We start from the raw sequence: 19,506 nt of genomic DNA on the forward strand, positions 1-19,506 counted from the left end.
GGACGAAGCAGGGTGGCTCCAAGACCTGGCCCCAGCCCCACCTTGCCCGTCTCTCCAGCTGGGCCCCGTCTGTGCCAGGCAGCCCCGTCCCCAAGTCAAGGTCCCAGCTCCGGCTCCCTGGCAGCCAGGGTCCCTGGGATGGGGCGGGGGAGGGGGCTGGGGCACAGGGATGGATCTGGGGACAGAAGGGACCTGCCCGGCTCCCTCCCCACGCTGGCCTCCAATTCAGAGCTGGCACCCCCGACTGGTCACACGGGGCTGCCCGGGCACCCTGGCTAGGCACGGTACTGGCGAAGAGCTGGGGGACCTGAGCCACCACTCCTAGGGGCGGGAATCGGGAAGGGGCTCGGGCCTCGGTGAGGTCCGCTGGAAGCCTTCCTGAAGGGGCGTTACCTGGGGAGCGGCTGGAGGCCCTGGAGGCTGTGCGTTCCCGGGCCTTGTACGGGTACTTGAGTGTGGTGTCCAGCTGCTTGAAGCTCTCCTTGAGTGAGTGGCACTGGTAGTACTCCACCAGCTCCTGCGGGATGTACACGGGCACTGCTGCCTCCGCCTCCAGGCAGTCCTCCCGGGCACCCTGCCCCGCCTCCGCCCCGGCCTCAGGTTCTCACAGAGGACTCGTCTCCTCGACTCGGGAACTGCCCCTCCTCCTAGCTGCCCCCCACCCCAGCTCCCAGACAGGGGGCGGGCACAGTCAGTACGGCAAAAGCTTTTGATCCTGCAATTTCTCTCCCAAACATTTCTAAAGGAGGAGCCAAGGGAAAAAGGCCAGGACTGAGGGCCACAGACACGCCCTGCAACACTTCACAACAGGGAAAACTCGGAGACCTCCACCCACCCAGCAGCAGGGAAGTGCTTCTGGAACCCACAGCGTATCCATGTGACTGAATGCCACGCGGCTACAGCGGGGTTGGAAGAGAGAGGGCCGTCCCCCGGTGAGTGTTCACCGTGCCCAGAGGTGAACTAAGGTTGGGTCCCATGTGAACGGTGGCATCGTCTGAAAGAGGAACCCATAAAGCACGCCTGGGCTCCACTCCAGGCGGGGGGGGGGGGACTCACCCTGAAACAAGAACGTCAGGGTTGGGGGCACGTTGCGGGCACTTTGCCATTTACCGAGTGCTTTTCTGCGGCCACAGTGGGACGTCTGAGAGCCCACGAGCTCTGGTTAGACGGTCTCCACACACACAACACGTGTGATTGAGCAAAGAAACACTGGGTCTAACTTCAAATCATCTTAAGGAGGACCGTTCATGTACTCATGGCTTTCTGGCTGGGCCGGGACGGTTCTGAGCGAGGCAGGAGCAGGCACCGGGAGCCCCATGTGCGTGAGTCCAGCCGGCAGCCAGACCTGGATGCAGCCTCCCTGGGCCTCGGTCTCTGGCTCCCGCAGAGGCTCTGCATGAATGGGCTGTGGGAGGCCGGTGACCCTGCTGTCCACCTCAGGGTTTAGGGGACAGAGGTCCTGACCTGGGAGCTGCCTTACCTATCCCAAGGTGCCTTACAGACCAGCTTTCCTGGATCTTTCTCTCAGTGGGAGCACCCCCCACCCCATCGCAGAAGAGCAGCCCCTGGCCCAGCAGTGGGGGACGCTTGCTGGGCCCTCTCCACCGGGAGCCTGGCCTGCAGGAGGGACTGCAGGGGGCCGCTCCTCCCCAGAGTGGCCTCAGTGGGAGACCTGGGCCCTCCCCCCGCCTTCGGGGCCGGGCCAGTGAGAGCCCCCCAGGACCACGTACCAAGAGGCTCTCGAATTTCTTGGCTTCTGTGATGTGGACCCAGCTGTCTTTCTCCACCACCTTAATGTGCTTCACCTCGTCGTTGAACCTAGGCCAAGCACACGGGCGCAGTGGTCACCGTGCAGGCTGTGCGGCCCCGCCCCGCAGGGCTCCGGGCTTACTGCATGCGAGCTGGAGCAAAGACCCAGGCCCTCGGTCCACACTCTTGCTCTTCACTGCTCCCTCTCGGCCCTCTCCCCCGGCCCCAGCCTGGGCCTGCCTCCGACTGTCTGTCCATCCATCCACCAGGCCACCTGGTCTGTCTGGAGCCCAAACTCCTGGGTCAGCCAAGGCCTCGGGCCCCAGAGCCCCACACCTGGGCTCCCCGCAGCCCCATGGAGACGTCCATCCAGGATGCTGCTTGCTGTCTGCACTGGGGACATCCCCCTCCCGGCCTCCCCCCGCCCCCACCCTGAGGCTTCAGCAGCACCGTTGGCAAGTCAGAGGCCCTAGGGGCGCAGCCTCACCCCAGCTATGCAACTGCCTCCTAAGACTCTCCTCCTCCACACCCTCGCGCCAGGAGGGGCTCTTCCTCAGCCACGCCGAGCACAGGCCCTCCAGGCCCCAGCTCCGGCTGTGCCCTCAGCCCAGAATGCTCAACCTCCTGCCCCCCTCAGGACCCTGCCTGTGTCCCAGATCTCAACTCAAATGTGGCCTCAAAGGAGAGCTCATACCCCTTCCCTTCCAAACACCACCCCGCCTCTTGCCAGCTGACTCCAAAGCCAAAGACATCACGAGTACAGAAAACCACACACCACATCCCCTAGGATGACAGAGGCACAAATCCTCAACAGACCATCATTACAGTGACTCTCTCTCCACACGCACCCCTGTACACCCCGGCATGTAAGAGGGACTTTACACCGCGGTTAAATGGAACGTTCCAGGAAGGCAAGGCTGGTTTACCGTCTGGAAACCAGTGAACGGAATAAAGAGCTGTTAAGCACGCACACGCCCAGCTGGCCAGCCTCCTCTCCAGTGGGACCTTGTGGTGCAGCCACCACCCTGCTTCTCCTGGATTCAGAGTAAGTGAGCGTGCTCGCCTCTCCCCTGCCAAGCTCCCTGGACAAGGCCCTCTGAGCCCCACTCCAGAGCACTGCGGGCCCGGCACCCAGAAGGTGCTCCGTGAATTCCCACCAGGTGAGGGGCGCCTCTGCCGCGGACCTGCCACCATGCCTCACGCTCCTCTGCTCCCTGGGGCCCTGCCAAGACAGCTGCTGTGGGAGGCCCCACCCACACTGGGCCACACACCTCATGAAGCCCCATCACCCATAGCAGGTACGGCTGACCTCTGCTCGAGAGCAGTGCTGTGTGCCAGGTGGCCCAGGCCATGTCCAGCTGGCGGTCACTGGACCGCTGTTGCTTCCAGTGAACACTTTCAGGCGTCCTCTGGTTTTTGCATTTTAGAAAAACCAGTGTGTTGTTTTCAGGCTCAAACATTTGTGGGGCCTCTTGGAAAGGCTGTGGGGACCGGGGCAGGCTGTCCACTTGGGTGAAGGGTCTCATCTTCAGTCGCAACTCCTCCTGGTTCCCCAGGTCCTCCCCTGCGGCACTCCCACCTAGGTCCTCCGGCAGCCATTCTATACAGTGGGACCCTGCCCTGGATGGCCAGGGAGCGGCCACCTGCAGACCCCTCAGTAATGCGGGGTGGGGAAGGGGGAGGTCCACACAGGCGCGCACACACACGTACACACCCCCCCGCACACATCCACACACACACGTACACGTGTGCGCACACGGTCTCACATGACACACACGTGCACATACACGTACACATACACGTGCACATACATTCACACTGGCCAGTGGCAAGTGCTCAGGTCAGCACTGGCCCCCACTGCTGGGCACCCCATTGGGCCCCCAGATGTAGAAGAGGCTGGTGTAGAGAGAGGGGAGAAAAAAAGCTGAAACGGAAGAATGGGCTGTGTGTTCAGGACCTGGGTGTGGCCCCGCTGAGCTCGGTTCTCGTCTGCCCCTAACAGCCAGAGGCACTCCTGCCTCCTACAGAAAGGGCCTCCCTGCCCCCTCATGTCGACGTCTGTTACTCACTTGATACCAGACTTCTGTTACTCACTCGAAGCACCCAGCGGCCCTGCCATGGACCTCCCCCCACCCCCAGCACCCACCCAGCAGACCCGAGGAGGGCTTCCCTGAACACAGACCACCCTGCTCAGGGCTCCTGACCCCGCTGAGGTCACAGCAAACCGGAGCCCTCTAGTCACTGGCCCGAGACGCGGGTCCAGGGTATGTCCTGTGCCGGGGGCGACCAGCCACCAGTCAGATCCCATCCTTTGAGGAGGAGACAGAAGACCCAGGAGGGGGCAGCTTCGGGGCAGGAGGAGCCCAGCACCAAGGCCTTGGGCTGAAGCCTTTCATGCCTAAAGTGCCCAGTGTCGGCGGCACGTCCCAAGGCCACACCCAGCAAGCCCAGGATCTGGAGGGGATGTGGATGCCCTGATGCAGAACAGCACCGGGGCAGGGGTCTCCCCACCCCAGCTTCCACGTACTTGATACTTATGGCAAAGCGCTCAGCCTCCGCCGGCCGCTCCCTGATTAGGTAGGTCCCGCTGGGGTGGGATTTGAGCAGGTTGTCGGTCTGCTGCCTCTCCATATTTCCGGCAAACCTGGAGCAGAGGAGGAGACGGAACCCGGTGTTCACACGGCCTGAAGGACAACCTGCTTAAGAGCCTACTGGGAAGCGAGGCCACGCCCCTGGGAGGCGGGGCGAAGGGTGGGCGGGGCCCAGAGGCCAGCCAGTGTACCTGGGTCTCACCCTCCAGAACCCAGGATCTGCAAGAGGCATTCAGGGAAAAGGCGTTAGATCAAAATATCCTTTCCAAATTCTTACTGTTTAGGAAGAAGGAAAAAACACAAACTGCTCACGTAGGGTCTTGTTTTGTGTCCTAACCCTTTGTGTCTGGAAGCTTTTCTATCTCTATGAAAATGAAGCCCACCCCCAGCCCGTCTCTTCTCCAGGCTTTGTTAAGCCTGACCCCATTCGCATCTCCCTGTATGGCTGAGTTGGGACTTCAGTAAATGGATTCATTAGAAAAGTGAAGTTCTTGTGCGTCAAGTGAAAAATCAAAGCCAAGTCCTCCACCCTCCATATCCAAATGCAGTGAACAGTGACCTAGAGGGAACAGACCCTGGGGCCTCAGAGACACGGGTGTGGCAGCTGAGCCCCAGTCCCAGGCAACCGGTGAGCCAGCAGGCGGAGCGATAAACGCTGGACCCCAGGTCGACCTGCGTTTGAGACTCACGTCTCCCACATCCACGCTCACATTTTATTTGTCAAACAGCCCCACCTCTCTCATCAAGCACTGTATGAGCAAATACAGTTATAACTTTTGGCCTTAAATATATGCCTCAGATGGTAAAGAATCTGCCTGCAATGCAGGAGACCTGGGTTTGATCCCTGGGTCAGGAAGATCCCCTGGAGAGGGAAATGGCAACCCACTCCAGTCTTCTTGCCTGGAGAGTCCATGGACAGAGGACCCTGGCGGGCTACAGTTCATGAGGTCACTAAGAGTCGGACACGACTGTGCGACTAACACTTTCACACCTCCTTGTCTATATTTTACACTCACGTAAGATCCCGTTTAAAAAAGATTTCATTCTCCTAAATGTTCTAACCTGATGATCTGTTTGTTGACAGGGAAACAGCTACCTGGGGTAGAGAATATTCTCCCTGTTTCCCAGCAACTCACAGCTGAGAAGCGGAGAAGGGGCCGTGTGCAACTGGGCTCAGCCACCCTGGAGACACGGGGGGGGCAGCCAGGGACCCCACGCCCCCAGCACGAAGGGGCCCCGCTGACCCACTCACCAGGGGTACGCCGTGTAGTCCATCTCCCGGGACAGTGGCCGGCTGATGGGTGGCTGGCAGGAGAGAACGCTGGGGTCAGTGTCTTCCCGGGGACGGTCCACAGCGTGGGGACCAGCGGTTTCCTACCATCGGCGAGCTCGGGGGCCCAGCCCTGGCTCCCAGCACGTCTGTGGACTCTGCCCAGAGCCCCTGGCCTGGGAGGTGCCGGGACGCACCCTCTCTAGGCGGGTGCTCGGCGGGTCTGACTGAATGAATGATTGACTGACTGAATGAACACATAGCACTCAACGACCGGCGCGCTGTCGGCAGGAGGAGAGCAACCCAAAGGCTGCTGGGGCTTCTCCGCGGTGGACAGGAGCACCCCCTACCCTCCCGCTCCCTGGTGCAGACAGCCGCGGCCCCGAGGGCGGGCACGGGCCGGCAGTAGTGTCTGCAGGCGGGGGGCTGCACCTGCAGGTGACCCGGGCCGCTCTGCAGACCCCATGCTGTGCCCTTGCTGGCCAGAGCCCTCCCCTGGGCGCCCTCACCGGACCACAGGACGGGTAAAAACGCCAGACTACCTGTCCCCACCCCACCCCAGTCACCATGCAGGTGGGGAAACTGAGGCCCAGGGCCAGGAAGTGCCTCCCGCAACACACACAGACCGCTCAGTGAGCCGGCGACATCTTCTTCCTCTGCGCTCTGGCCCCTTGCCCTGTCAGCAAGGCATGTCCAAAAATGCTTTCTCCTTGACCGGGGCAATGGCCTGAGCTGAAGCAGCAGGCTGGGCAGTGGGGCCAGAGGCCCGGCAGGGCCCCATGGGTGGACCAGGGTCCCAGGAGTCTTGCACCTGCCTCCTGCCGCTTTGAGAGAAGGTTCATTCTCTCAGTTTTAGCTCTTTTCCCAGGGGCATGGGGGTGACGCTGTTCATTCAAGGCTGACAGTGAGATGGCTTTTGTAACACAGCAGGATCTGCTCCACAGCACTCAGATGAAAGAAATGCCACATTGCCTCTTTTCTAAATAACACAGTCCCTAGCTCTGCAGCTTTATGTTTGAGGGAGAAGACCTATGAAGGCCCGAAAAGCTGAAGCCAGGCAGCTGGTCTCTGGCCTGTGATGCCTGCTACAGAAATGCCCATTTTAGTGTTTTTAAAGCCAGCCATGTCTTCCCCCAGGAGAGCACCCGTCCCAGCTCTGAGGCCAGCTCGCGATGGCCTGAACAAGCCCAGGGTGTCTGAGTGAGAAGGATGTTCTCAGCACCCATGGCACCCTGGCCCCACAATCCAGAAGCTTCCGTGAAAAGTACTCACCCTTCCATCCACAGGACAGGGCTTCACAGACGAGCTGGGGAAGTAGCCTGACTTCCTGGTCTGCACCAGCCGACCCTGGGAGTGGACAGAGGGTCAGGGTGTGCGGGGCCTGGCCTGGCTAGTTTTGGGGGGAGGCAGGGGGTTATCCCAAGGAGGACAAGGGGAGTCCCTGAGAAGCCTGTTACAGCATCACCTCTCTGTTGTCACCTCAGCTGAACTCAGAGCCATTCTGGGCAGAAAGGTGAAGCGGGAGCACCCCGCTTCCCAGACAAGGACACTGAGGCCCCAGAGGAGGGATAAAACTCGCTCAGCACTGGGACCAGAGCCCGCCTCCTGGAAGCCATCTCCTCTCATCCACACCGGCCCTTCCCGAGCTGTCAAGGGGACATGGACCTGGGGTCCGGGGCTCACTCTCCCCGCTCCCTCCCAAGGTTCCCCCAGCAATCCCCACCTTCCCATCAGCCAAGAGTCTCTGCAGGACCACTCAGACCTCAGAGCCCCGGGGACACTGGGGAAAGGAGGGGCAGTGGGTGGCTGGGTCAGCGTGGGGGAGACCGGACTGCAGCCACCGACTCAGCCCGCAAATCTGCAGTTACGTGAGGCGCGGCCTAGCGCAGTGAGCCGTGAGCAAGGACTCAGTGGGGGGACCGCACGCAGCGACGAGGCTGCCAGTGACAGGACTCGGCGCTGACGGACACGTGCGCTGGCGTCAGTTCTGAGCAGGTCACTGTGGTCCCCGGGCTGGGTGAGTGCCCCGGGTTCCTGAGGCGCCATGTGGACCCCCGGGGGTGGGGCTCAGGAGAGGAGCAGCGCTGGCCATCCCACCCCCCTTCTCAGGCCCCCTAACCGGAACAGCAGGATTCTCAGCCCAGAACCACAGACCATCACGGGGACCTGTGTCTCCTGGGGGACGGCTGTGCAGGGCCTCGGACATGCTGTCCCCCCAGCGCTGGGCACGTGGTGCTGGCCTGGACTGGGGCAGGCTGGGAAGCAGGGTGGGAGAGGTGTACAGGACACAGCCCAGGCAGGAGGCCGCGGGGAGAGGACTCGGACGACGGTCTCTCTGGCGAGGGGATGCTGCTCCCCCTGCCATGTCAAAGCAGACACCCCGGCACCCAGGCCCTGCGAACAGCCATCTTCCCTCTGATGGTCTAGCACCGCAAACCCACCCCTGCCTGGAAATGCGGCACTTCCACTTCTGCCCTGGGGAGTGAAGGGGGGCAGATGGGGGCGAGAACCTCCCAGGACCCACCTCCCACCACTGAGACTCGGGGTCGCCTCTCAGCAGCTCGATCACATCGCCCGTCTGGAAGGTCAGCACCGGCTTCCCAGGGGGAGCAGGGTTGCCAAGGTAATTCTGCACGGCCACCATCTTGGGACCTGCGGAGGACAGGGCCAGAGACGCCTGGCTTGGTGACTTCGTCCCAAGGTGCCCTTGGCCTCCTCGGCTTTCTCGGACCTCTCGGGGCTCCTGGAAGTGGACGAGGCCCTATAGCGTCCCTCCTTGAAATCTTCCCCTAAGACTCCCATGTCTCTTTGTTAAATATCGTAAGTATCAATAAACTATTTATGTGATGAACAGATGCAGGGTGCCATTTCCGTAACAGTAACCTGTTTATAAAGAGCACTTTATGTATCTTCCTGCAGACACCTTGGGACCGGTGGCGGGAGATCGCACATTCCTCCCGTTAGAGAAGGGAGCGGGGTCAGCGGCCTACCAAGCCACCCGGCTGCTCCGGGCTGACACGGGGGCCCGGCTGCGCCCCCGAGAGCTTGTGGGTCTCTCGAGCCCTGCTCTGACCGGCCCAGCCTTGCATGGGCCGCATCTGCCAGGTCTGGTTCTGACTCTGGTGCCCCGGAGGCGGGAGCGTGGCTTCTCATGACTGGCTTGGACTTTGTCTGCAGCTCGGGCTGTGTCGCTCCTGATGCTTTCAGCTCTCCTTTGGTCCAGTTCAGAGCAACCGGGACACGGGGGACGGGAGAAACTGGGAGCACAGCTATCTGCTCCGCTCGGGGTCTCCAGGCCGCAGCTCAGAGTCTCTCCTGGGCTGAAAGGACCCTGGGCAGGCTGGGCCCTGTCCCCACCCCGGCGCTGTGACAGAAACTAAGACGGCTCCCAGGGGAGCTGGCCATGGAGGCAGGAGGGAGACGGGGCTAGAGGACGCACAGGTCCTGGGGCCCGGAGCTGAGAACTTGGGGCAAAGCCGGCAGCCGCCGTGGCCAGGCCCAGGCTCCCAGGGTGACTGCCGACAAGGACGACAGCAGAGAAGGCCCAAGTCCCAGACTCACCTGGCCCTGCTCCAGAGGCTTCCTGTGAGGGCAAGGACAGACAACAGTGAGGACAGAAGCCTGCCCAAGCGAGACACCCCCCACCCCCTACCCCCAACGAGAGAGGTCAAGGCAGGGAGGAGGGAGCAGAGGGGACACGCCCTGGACACCCTCAGGGACCTGTGACAGCTCCCCCGTGGGGCCTTCACCCTCCACCTCGGCGCCCCTCCGCAGCCCCGGGACATCTGTCCTCTTCCCCCTCCCACCCCTGACCATTAACTCCCACCTCCTCCAGGAAGCCTGCCCTGACCACCCCGCCCGGGCCACCCCTGCTCGCAGCCTGGGGCTTGTCTTCTCTGTCTGGGACGGGTCCTGCTGCACACAATAAATGTGGGGCACATCTCTGCACCCCATGTAAGAGCCTGTTAAGTGCTGGACCGCACGGCCGGGGAAAGACGTGACGTCCACGGCCCGTAAGTGAACTCAGCGACTTCATCTCTGATTAGTTCAAGACAGGGCACTACATCGAATCGGGACGGGAGGGAGGTGGGTGGATGCCTGTCGCGGAGCTGAGCACCCACAGCCACCAGCAGGACACGGCAGGCAGCAGCTGGGCTGGGGGACAAGCTGTCGGCCAGGAGGCCGCGCCCGGGGGCCCGTTTCTGTGTGGTGACCACAACAGAAAACAAAGGGCCCTCGTGAGCCGCGGGGGCTCTGCGAGCCAGCCTGGCCCCACGAGCCTGAGGGCTGGAATGCTTGGGTCTTTCTGGCTCCGGGCACAGCGTGGTGTGTGGTGCAGGGCAGTGGGAAGGGCACGGTTTGGCGGACTCACCGGGTCTGCAGGAGAACCTGAAATGGAAGCACACGGGGGTCAGAGGGCAAGGGGCCAGCACTGTGGACCAGGGGGCTGTTGCCTCATGATAAGACCCGCTGGGGGCGCCCAAGTGCGCCAGGAGGGGCACATCAAGGCCCGTGGGCTCAGACAAGGATTATGGACACGCACGGCTGGTGACCGTGAAAATCCCTGTTACTTTTAACGACAAACCCTGAGCTCTGGTTACAGGGGGCCCAAGGGAGAAGCCCCCATGGCCAACAGGTTTCCTGCACGAACCAAGGCTGCTCCCAGGTGGCAGCTCCCCAGCCACTGGGCAGAACCCCGGCCCAGAGGGGAGAGAGCCCCAGCTGACCAGTGACGCCTGCCATGGGCCAGGGACAGGAGGCGGAGGAGGCGAGCTACTCTGTCAGCCCACCCGCCCTCGCACACGGGGCACGCCAGCTTGTCAGATGGAAGGCGAACATTCTAGAGATTCTTTCCGCCTGCCCTGGGGTGACCCTAGGGGAGGACACAGCACTGGGCTGGGCCCCAGCCATCCAACCAGCCAGGCGGCCAACTCCACCGCTGGACAAAGCAAGCGCCACAGCGGCTGACGTGTGGCTGAAGGGCCTTCAACACCACCTCACACTCACAATCGCAGCCTGCCTTGGGCAGATGCAGGAATCCGACCCTGAAGAGCAGAGGTTAGGGGTGTCAGGCACCGGGCGGCCAGGCAGCTGGTGCCCCCAGGGGAGGCTTCCTGGGAAGAGGTGCCCTGGGAGGGACCAGCATCTCCCTGGGACATCCTGGCCCCGGGGGCAGCAGAAGGCAAACCTGCCTGGCCCAGAGAGGAAGGATAAACACGTGGGAGGAAAGGAAGCAGCTTGGACTGTGCCGAGGAGAAAAAGCCAGGCGGGGCTGCGGCAGGGCAGAGACAAGAGAGGGGGTCATGCACCTGCCCTTGGAGGGACCACGACCTCTTAAAACAAAGCCCGGTGCCCACCAGGGCTCTCAGAGTCACGGAGAGGATGCTGACAATGTCAGCTTGCGAAAGACACACCATGGCCTCTCCGGTGAGGCCTCAGCTGTCCGTGTGTGTGCTAAGTCACTTGGGTTGTGTCCGACTCTGCGCAACCCCGTGGACTAGCCCGCCAGGCTCCTCTGTCCATGGGGTTTTCCAGGCAAGAATACTGGAGTAGGCTGCCTTGTCCTCCTCCTCCAGGGGATCTTCTCAACCCAGGGATCAAACCCGTGTCTCTTACGTCTCCTGCATTGGCAGGCGGATTCTTTACACTGGCGCCACCCGGGAAGTCCCCAGCTGTACATATGAAAAACACACAAACCTAAAAAGGATGGGAATGGGGGACTGCAAAAAAAGGAAGAAGGCGTGTGACGGCCATCAGCGGCTGGTTTTGCCTGGTGTGATCATGAGTTGCTTTTATCCCCTTTACTTTCCTCCTCATTTTGTATGGAAAGTGGGTATTTGACAATCAGAGGGCAAGGAGAAACAGAAAGATTATTTAAAACTTAGAAAATGAGTCAGGGAATACGCCAAATACCACCTTTGATTATTTCTTAATACGCTCATAACAGATAATTATTTTCTTCTTTATTCCATTTCTTCTTTTTTTTTTTTTTTTTTTGGCCCTCTATTATTTCTGACAAATAAATACGTTACTTTCAAGATCAGAAAAAAAAAAAAAAAAGTCAAAAGAAATGAACCGTCCGGTCTCTTGACATGAAGGACACGCGGCCACCAGAGGGCGGTATCCACAGGCAAAAATGAAAAGCCGCCTTCTCTGGGGCCAGGGGGGCCGGCGGCTCCCTCCAGCTGGGAGCAGAGCAGCACGCTGGGCCACAATGGGCGGCAGCGGGCTCAGTTGGGATGAGGGGGTCCAGGCTGACCTGTCGGACCCTCCTCCCGGGTCAGGGCACTGGGCCAGCAGCCGCAGGAAGTGAAGAACTGACAGAAACTCTCCTGCTCCGGGTGCTGGTATTTTGGGTGATCAGCAGGCCTGGCAAGTCCTCCCATCTACCTGGAGCGTGTCAGGCCTCTCTGAGCACAGGTCCCCCAGGCGTGGATGGCAGCGTAGCCGCCCCATCTCACGGGGCCGCGGGGTCGGCTGGGCCCACGTGAAGCATGGCAAGCGGTGCTGACACTCAGCACAGGCCCATGCCCGTGCTGTGCCACGGGCAGCCAGCCCTGACCGCGGCGGCTGCAATCTTTCAGAACCGTCTGAGGCTTCCGGCTGCCATCCAGCAGCTCTAGGCTGGGCACTCCCCCAGCTCATCCCCCAAACCAAGATGATTCAGAGGAGCCTCAGCCTTCCCATCTGACAAATGGGCTCGGGGGCAAGGGGAGCCTTGTGTAATAAATGCTGGGCATGCAGGGGACCCAGGGGCCGAGGTGTTCCTCTGTGAAGGGAAACCTCCACGAACTGCCAAGGACGTTCTGTGCCTTGGGCCAGGTAGGGGTCTAGGGTCTTAACTGCTGTGAGGCAGAGAAAAGGCAGAAGGCGTTGAAGGCATTGAAGAGGCAGAGAAAAGCCAGCGAGAGGGCGGTTAGGAGGAGGGCTTGGCTGTGGCGCCCCCGCCCGCTCTCAGGCTGGGTCTGTGTGCCCAGGGGCAGATGCCCCGACCCTGAGCCTCGGCTTGCTCATCCGGTCCCTGTCTTGTGGGGCCGCCACCGCAGGAAAGGAGAAGAGGGGCGGCTGAGGGATGGGCCGGCCCCCAGGGCTCGCGCCCCAGAGGCGGGGCAGGGTCGGTACTCACTGATCTTGCAGGGAGGGGTCACTTCCAGACACTCCTTGTGTGCCCCAACGCCACACTTGGTGCAGAGGTAGCCCTGGTAGAAAGTACCCCTGTGCCAGGGGAGGGCGGGGGGCGAGGTGAGCCCCGGCCTGCCTGGCCTTCCGCCCCTCGCGAGCAGCCAGCCCAGAGCCCCCAGGACCCCCTCCTGAACGCACAGCCTGGTGCTGGCCCTCCCCTTGGACGATCGGCCTGGCTCTGCAGCTCCTGTGACGGGCCCCCTGGGACAACCGCCTCCCCTCCCCACTGGATCCCAAGCACCGAGGGCAGGCCGGGCCCACATAGACGGGCCGCTCCCCTGGCTGTTTGGGGCCCAGCGTAGCGCTGGCCTAGGGGCGCTCAGCTCTGAGAACGCAGGACAGGGCAGCCCCAGGCGCCCTCGGGGGCCGGGAGTGGGCAGGGCAGGGCCCTCACCTGAGGAACATACGGCAGGCTTTGCAGTTGGTGGTCTTATCGAACGTGTACATCTGGAAGCTGTGGTGGTTGGCGTTGGCCTTGTCGGGCTTGATGTTTGACCTGGCGGGAGGGAGAGCGAGCCCCACTGATGCGGGAGCCCCGGAATCGGCCGGGCTCAGGGCGCAGCCAGGGGTCAGGGGGCCAGGATGCAGAGCCGGCGCTGCCAGAACTCCCGGACCAACCCGGGGACCCTGACGCCCCGGGGAGAGTGGGGGTCCAAGCGGAGGCTTTCGAGAAGTTTCTGAGGGTGACAGCGAAGGGCTGTCTCTGGACAGGGCTTGGGTGTGGGCCAGGGCAACCCCTTGTCACGACTCAGCAAACCCGCTAAGGATGTCCCTGAGTGCGAGCCCGAGATGGAAAAATATAAATGAATCATGAGCTCACAATGGGTCCCCTCAAATGTCGCGGGGGCTGCACCCATGTCTGCGATTCACCAGAGCAAGTCCACCAGCAGACGCTCCAGGACAGGGTGGGGGGGCGGGGCAGGGGGCTCCAGGACAGGGTGGGGGGTGGGCAGGGGGCTCCAGGACAGGGTGGAGGGTGGGCAGGGGGCTCCTGGACAGGGCAGTGAGGGGGAGGGGGAGCACGGGGCTCCAGGACAGGGCAGCGGGAGTAGGGGGCAGGAGGCTCCAGGACAGGGTGGGGGGTGGGCAGGGGACTCCAGGACAGGGTGGAGAGGGGGCAGGGGGACAGCATGTGACAGAGAGCAGCTCAAGGTGTGAGCGCAGGAGCCAGGGCATTTACCACGTCGTTTTTGGATAAACACTTGAAGTTTTTCACAATAGAATATGGGTAGAAAATTACAGCCCCTGGAAGCCGCGGGGCTCACCGCCTGGCTGCCACCTCCTCTGACATGCCCCACGTGGGACCCTGTTTGAGCCTCCCAATAACCCCAGAACCAGCATCGCCCTTCCACCAGGAGGGGAGGCAAGTGCACCTGCCCGGAGGCCCCAGGCCCGGCCCCCAGGGCTCAAGGTCTGATGTGGCTGGGGACCCCCGTGACCAGCTTTCTCTGTGGGACAACTGGGGCTCCTCCTGGATTTCACAGACAGACGGTTCTGGGGCTTTCCTCAAAGGTGACCATCCGCAGCCTGGAAGGCCCCAGGGACCCAGGTCACCATGAGTCCTTCCGGCATCACGGCCGTTCCTGGCCACTTGCCGCCCAGCCAGACAGGTGTGGGAGGCTCGGCTCCGGGGGACGGGCCCTCTGGCTGCTGGTAGGTTAAGGATCAAGAATGCCACCTGGGGGAGGGGACTGGCTTCACCCAGGGCGACGGAGACAGGCTGAGCCTCCCGTCGCTTGAAGGACCTCTCGTCTGAGAAGCCCACGCGGGGCCGGCCTCCCGCACACCCTGCCGTGGCACACTCACATGGCCATCTCAAACTGCTCCATCCACTTCCTCTTCATGTCCTCTGTCTTGCAGAAAAACTGGAAGCCTTGCTTGCCTTGCAGGTGAATGAGATAGAAGCCATAGGACCACTGCGGGGAGACGGGAGCACGCTCGGAACAGGCGCGGGCACGCAGGCACGCTCGCGCCGGGCTGCGCGTGCGCACGCGTCTGCATGCGCACGCTTACGTGTACATGCCCTCTAACGACATGTCCCGGGGCCCCTCCAGGATGGCGGCCCACCCACCTCACTCCCTGAGTGTGATGCCAGAAAAGCTCACTGGTCGGAAGCAGAACAACAGAAAACAAACTAAAAATGGCAGAGGCGGCCATGGGCCACGGAAGCAAACCCCGCCCAGCCCGCCCAGCCCTCAACCACCACCAGGCCGGCCCAGCACTCAGGGCCTCCGGAGGGAGCCAGGAAGAAGCGTTTGGAAAATATGAGCCCGTTTGTGTCAGAAAAGCTAGAGGGGGAGATGAAAAGAGGGCATGACGGAAAGAAGAAAGAGAAGATGGCAGAGAGGAGACAAAACCCCTCAGCTCTGAAAGCACCCCGTCCTCAACCTCCAGGGACCGGATTGTGGGGGGCGGGGGGGGCGTCAGTTCACATCCTCAACTGCAGATAGATCTCTGATCACCAACACGCGTCGTCTCATAAGCCAGAGGCCGAGGAGAATGCCATGAGCTTGCCCGGCTCAGGCCCACCCGGAGCCCCCAGATCCACCCGAAGCCCTCAGACCCCACCCCTGGAGCCCCCAGGCCCCACTCCTGGCTCAGGGAAGAACTGTCAGCACCAGGCCCAGAGGCACGAAGGCAGTGAGCAGGGCGCCGGGGGCTTACCATCTTCCCGTGAGACTAGGCAGCATGAGGAAAGGGAAGGAAAAGGGGAGATGAGGTCATCGAGGAGCCCGGCCCAGCCCGGCCCAGCCCCGCGTCGGTGACCACAGCTCAGGACACAGCCCACACCAAGTGCCCCGGGACGCGGCAGCCAGGGCAAGGCCCTCCTCCCAGAGGGGAAGGAGACGGGCTGCACTGAGGGCGGGTAGTGGGCTGCAGCCTCAGCCCTGCGCCTGGGAGGAGCTACTGCTTTCCACCTGTAAGCTCGAGAGCCCAGGCTCTTCAGCACTTTGGTTCCCTGCACGCCCACAGCCCCTCTCCCTCAGTCAAGGCCCTGCCTCCAGCAGTCACGGCCCCTCCCCCAGCGGTCATGGCCCCTCCTTCATCAGTCATGGCTCCTCCCTCATCAGTCATGGCCCCTCCCCCAGCAGTCGTGGCCCCTCCCTCATCAGTCATGGCTCCTCCCCCATCAGTCATGGCCCCGCCTTCACCCCTTATGGCCCCTCCCCCAGCGGTCATGGCCCCGCCTTCATCTGTCATGGTCTCTGTTCATCAGTCAAGTCCCCCTTCTTCAGTCATGGCCCCTCCCTCATCAGTCATGGCCCCTCCTTCACCTGTCATGGTCCCGCCTTCATCCCTCATGGCCCCGCCTCCATCAGTCATGGCCCCTCCCCCAGCAGTCATGGCCCCGCCTCCATCAGTCATGGCCCCGCCTCCATCAGTCATGGCCCTTCCCGTACCAGCCCACAGCCCCCTGTCTGGATATCAGAGTCTGACAAGCCACAGGAAGACCCATCCAGCGCTTTCGTCCAAAGTGGGAGGGATGGGGAGGGGCAGCAGTGTCTCTTGCTGCAAGGGCACAGGGGCTGGAGCCAGGCTGCCAATGTCTAAGGCTGGACTCTACCAGAGGCCTCAGGCAGGGCCCCCACTCAGCGTCCTCACTGGGGAGCTGGGATGTGGATTTGGGGCCCCCGCCCCAACCCCAGGAAAAGACTCAGACGAGAGGCCAGGGAGGTGCTGGGCCTGACAGAGTGGCTAGAGGCCGGCCCGCCCACCAACCTCCCTTTGTCTGGCCACCCCACGACGCCTCCCTCAGTGGGGTCAGCGCCTCCCCGGGCCCAGCCCTAGCGGGGCCCACCTTCTTGACGTCCTTGTTGTTCATGGGGTCGTCGGTCATCTTGTGGAAGAGCAGCTCTATGATCTCCTTCAGCTCATAGCTGTAGCCCCTCCTCTTGCAGACGATGACCACCTTGTCAAACAGGAACAAGTACCTGTCCGGCAGCATGGCCCGGGACCCGTCAGCTCAGCCAGCTGGGCTCTGAGGTCACGTGACAGCCACGGGCGCCTGGGTGGGGGGCGGGAGGGCTGTTCCCTCCCCGAGCCTGAGTCCACCCCCCTGGCTAACTCTGACCCCTCAGCCAGGCCGCAGCTGCCCAGATACACCTCCTCCAGGAAGCCCACCTAGGCTCCTGCCCAGAGGCCCGAGGTGCTTATGGGCTCCTCTGCCCCTTGAGCTGGCCTTCCTTGCAGCACTAGTCTCCGACGGTCACTCCCACTGACATGTGCATTGCCCACTGGACTTGGGAGCCCTGAGGGGGCAGGGCTCATATCTGCTGTGACCCCGGCCACGGTCCCAGGCCTGGGACATGGCAGGTGTGAGCGGAAGGCTGAACACACTAGGGCCGTGCCAGCTCACCGGGGGCTTTCCTGTGTCCCGCCCGGCACTCCTGACCGTCCGTTTGGCAGAGAACTCACACAGCCCCCCCTAGGAGCCTCCGGCTGGCCCCCAACCCCATGCAATGCCAGCCACGGGCAGGGCAGCCACTGGCTGTCTCTCTCAGAGAAGGAAGGAAGCAACCCGAAGCTGAATTCACAGGAAAAGCTGTTTCCCCACCTGCGAGGGTGTGGGGGGCCCCTGGGGCGGGGCGTCTGACTCGGGGTGCGCCGGCCCGGGGCCCGCTCTGCTCACCTGTCTTGCTTGGTGTGGTTGACTATGGACCGGACCTCCCCACCTGCGAGGGCGTGGGGGGCCCCTGGGGCGGGGCGTCTGACTCGGGGTGCGCCGGCCCGGGGCCCGCTCTGCTCACCTGTCTTGCTTGGTGTGGTTGACTATGGACCGGACCTTCAGCTCCCCGTCGATCTTCGGTCTCCCGAATTCCTCCAGTTTCACTTGCTGGGAAAGAAAGGAGAAGGCCGTGAGCTCGGGAGCCAGAGCGCGTTCCCTACGTGGAGAGAAACGCAGGTGGGCACGTGCTCGGGGCGGCCGCTTCCCACGGAAACCGAAGGCGGGGGCCGTGGGAGACCAGCCCTGCGGTTCCCGGCTGCTGCTGAGGACGGAGCGGGGAGGGGAGGGTGGGGAGGAACTGGGCCTGAAGCCCCTACTCTGGACTCCCCTCAGTTCTGCACAACAAAGGGCGATTGATGGGGGGCTCACAGTAACAGGCCACTGTTGTGTGGAGCCCGGGTGGAAACCTAATGGGGAAAGCCAGACGCCCCGACCCGGAGAAACCGGACCAAAAAAGAGAGCAAACAGCGCTTATCAGAAGGAGGGCGGGCGGGGCGCGGGGGTCCTGCTGCGGCTCATTTGCCACAGGAAGAGCCTCCGAGTCAAAACCCTCTCTCTGGTTTGCAGGGATTTCAGTTTAGTTTTCCGCCTGGTTTGTCCCTCCAGCTCTGCTTTGATTCACAAGAGACCGCTCTGGACAGGTTGCCCTGTGCCTGTCCACGCCGACAGATAAAGGAGAGATGCTGCAAAGTGCTCTGGGGCCAGCTCGCCCAGAGTTATGATGGAGGCTTTCAGGGTCTTCTTTCAGAGTTTTCTGTTTTCCAGAAGCTTCCAGAGCACAACTGAGCGTGCATCGTGGGGGCTTTCCTGGTGGCTCAGTGGTAAAGAATCCACCTGCTCATGCAGTAGACAAGGGTTCGATCCCTGGTCCGGGAAGATCCCACATGCTTCGGAGCCACTAAGCCCGTGTTCCACAACTACTGAGGCTGTGCTCAGAGCCCAGGAATTGCAGCTGCTGCAGTCCTCAGGCCCCAGGGCCCACGCCCCAAAGCAAGAGAAGCCACCCCAAAGAGAAAGCCCTGCGCCTGAGCTAGAGAGCAGCCCCCACTCGCCACAGCCAGAGAAAGCCTGTGCAGCAAACCAAGAGCCGGCACAGCCAAAAACAAAACATAAATAAAATTTTAAAAGAAGAAAAAAGTGTAGCATCGGAGTCACACAGAGTGGGACCAACACCCTGATCAGTGACGCAGAGACCTCAGGTCTCATCTCCAAAGTGCGGGAAGACAGGCACTAACTAGTTCTACCTGCTCGGACGAGGTCCAAAGAAAACCACACACCTGCTCGTCCACTGTTTAATTTTTGCTATTTAATGAGCAAGAACTGCTCATACGTGAAAACTTAAAAGTCGTTGCATGACGAAAGTAGTGCCCATCCATCCACCGAAAACATCTGACACTCAGAGGGGATGACGGACAGGCCAGGCCCCACCAGGCACTGGCACCACCGCCAATAGCCTGGCACGGTCGCCCTTAACCTGCTCTGCCCTCTGACAGGAGAGAAAAATCAGTCGAGTCATAACGCTGTCTGGCAACTTCTGTTTTCTTTGCTGGATGACACATCGTGGTTTTCACACCCCGTGTCTGCACGGGCAGTCCCGTCTGGGCTCTTCTGACTCTGGTGGGGTAGCCCGGGGATCTGCCCTAGACAGCGACTCCCCCAGACCCTGTAAGTTCAGGGACCAGGAGGTAAAAATGTGTGCAAACCAGTGGTTTGTGGCCAGGGTGATCCTGCACCCAGGGGCATCTGGCGACGTCTGGAGGTGTGTGTGGTGGTCATCACTTGGGTCCCCAAAGCACAGGGTGCTGCCGGCATCGAGTGGACAGAGACCCGGGGTGCAGCCCACCATCCCATGATACACAGGACAGACACCCCCACCACGAGCAGCCGGCTCTAGGTGTCAGCAGTGCCGAGAGGAGGAACCCTGGCTAAACGTCCTGCAGGCCGCACGAGGCCGGCGCTTGCAGACACAGTGGGGGCGGGGGGAACAC

At 62.0% G+C, this 19,506-nt stretch overlaps 1 protein-coding gene across 4 annotated transcripts in view; it reads right to left on the bottom strand.

Moving 5' to 3' along the window:
- VAV2 (vav guanine nucleotide exchange factor 2) overlaps window positions 1–19,506 on the bottom strand; it is a 177,850-nt gene that overhangs the window by 6,462 nt on the left and 151,882 nt on the right. For 3 of the 4 annotated variants that reach the window (XM_018056170.1, XM_018056169.1, XM_018056166.1), the window contains exons 13-25: window positions 17,541–17,626; window positions 16,592–16,724; window positions 14,599–14,708; window positions 13,187–13,288; window positions 12,737–12,825; window positions 9,983–9,999; window positions 9,172–9,193; window positions 8,135–8,262; window positions 6,883–6,957; window positions 5,593–5,645; window positions 4,277–4,393; window positions 1,731–1,818; window positions 394–517 (exon numbers count right to left, since the gene is read on the bottom strand). In XM_018056170.1, coding sequence (XP_017911659.1) covers window positions 394–517; window positions 1,731–1,818; window positions 4,277–4,393; window positions 5,593–5,645; window positions 6,883–6,957; window positions 8,135–8,262; window positions 9,172–9,193; window positions 9,983–9,999; window positions 12,737–12,825; window positions 13,187–13,288; window positions 14,599–14,708; window positions 16,592–16,724; window positions 17,541–17,626 — 1,144 coding nt within the window. Of the gene's footprint in view, window positions 1–393; window positions 518–1,730; window positions 1,819–4,276; window positions 4,394–5,592; window positions 5,646–6,882; window positions 6,958–8,134; window positions 8,263–9,171; window positions 9,194–9,982; window positions 10,000–12,736; window positions 12,826–13,186; window positions 13,289–14,598; window positions 14,709–16,591; window positions 16,725–17,422; window positions 17,458–17,540; window positions 17,627–19,506 lie in introns of all 4 variants that reach the window. The other variant, XM_018056168.1, reaches the window with a different exon arrangement.

This window comes from Capra hircus, chromosome 11 (assembly GCF_001704415.2).
Source record: "Capra hircus breed San Clemente chromosome 11, ASM170441v1, whole genome shotgun sequence".
Lineage (NCBI taxonomy): Eukaryota > Metazoa > Chordata > Mammalia > Artiodactyla > Bovidae > Capra > Capra hircus.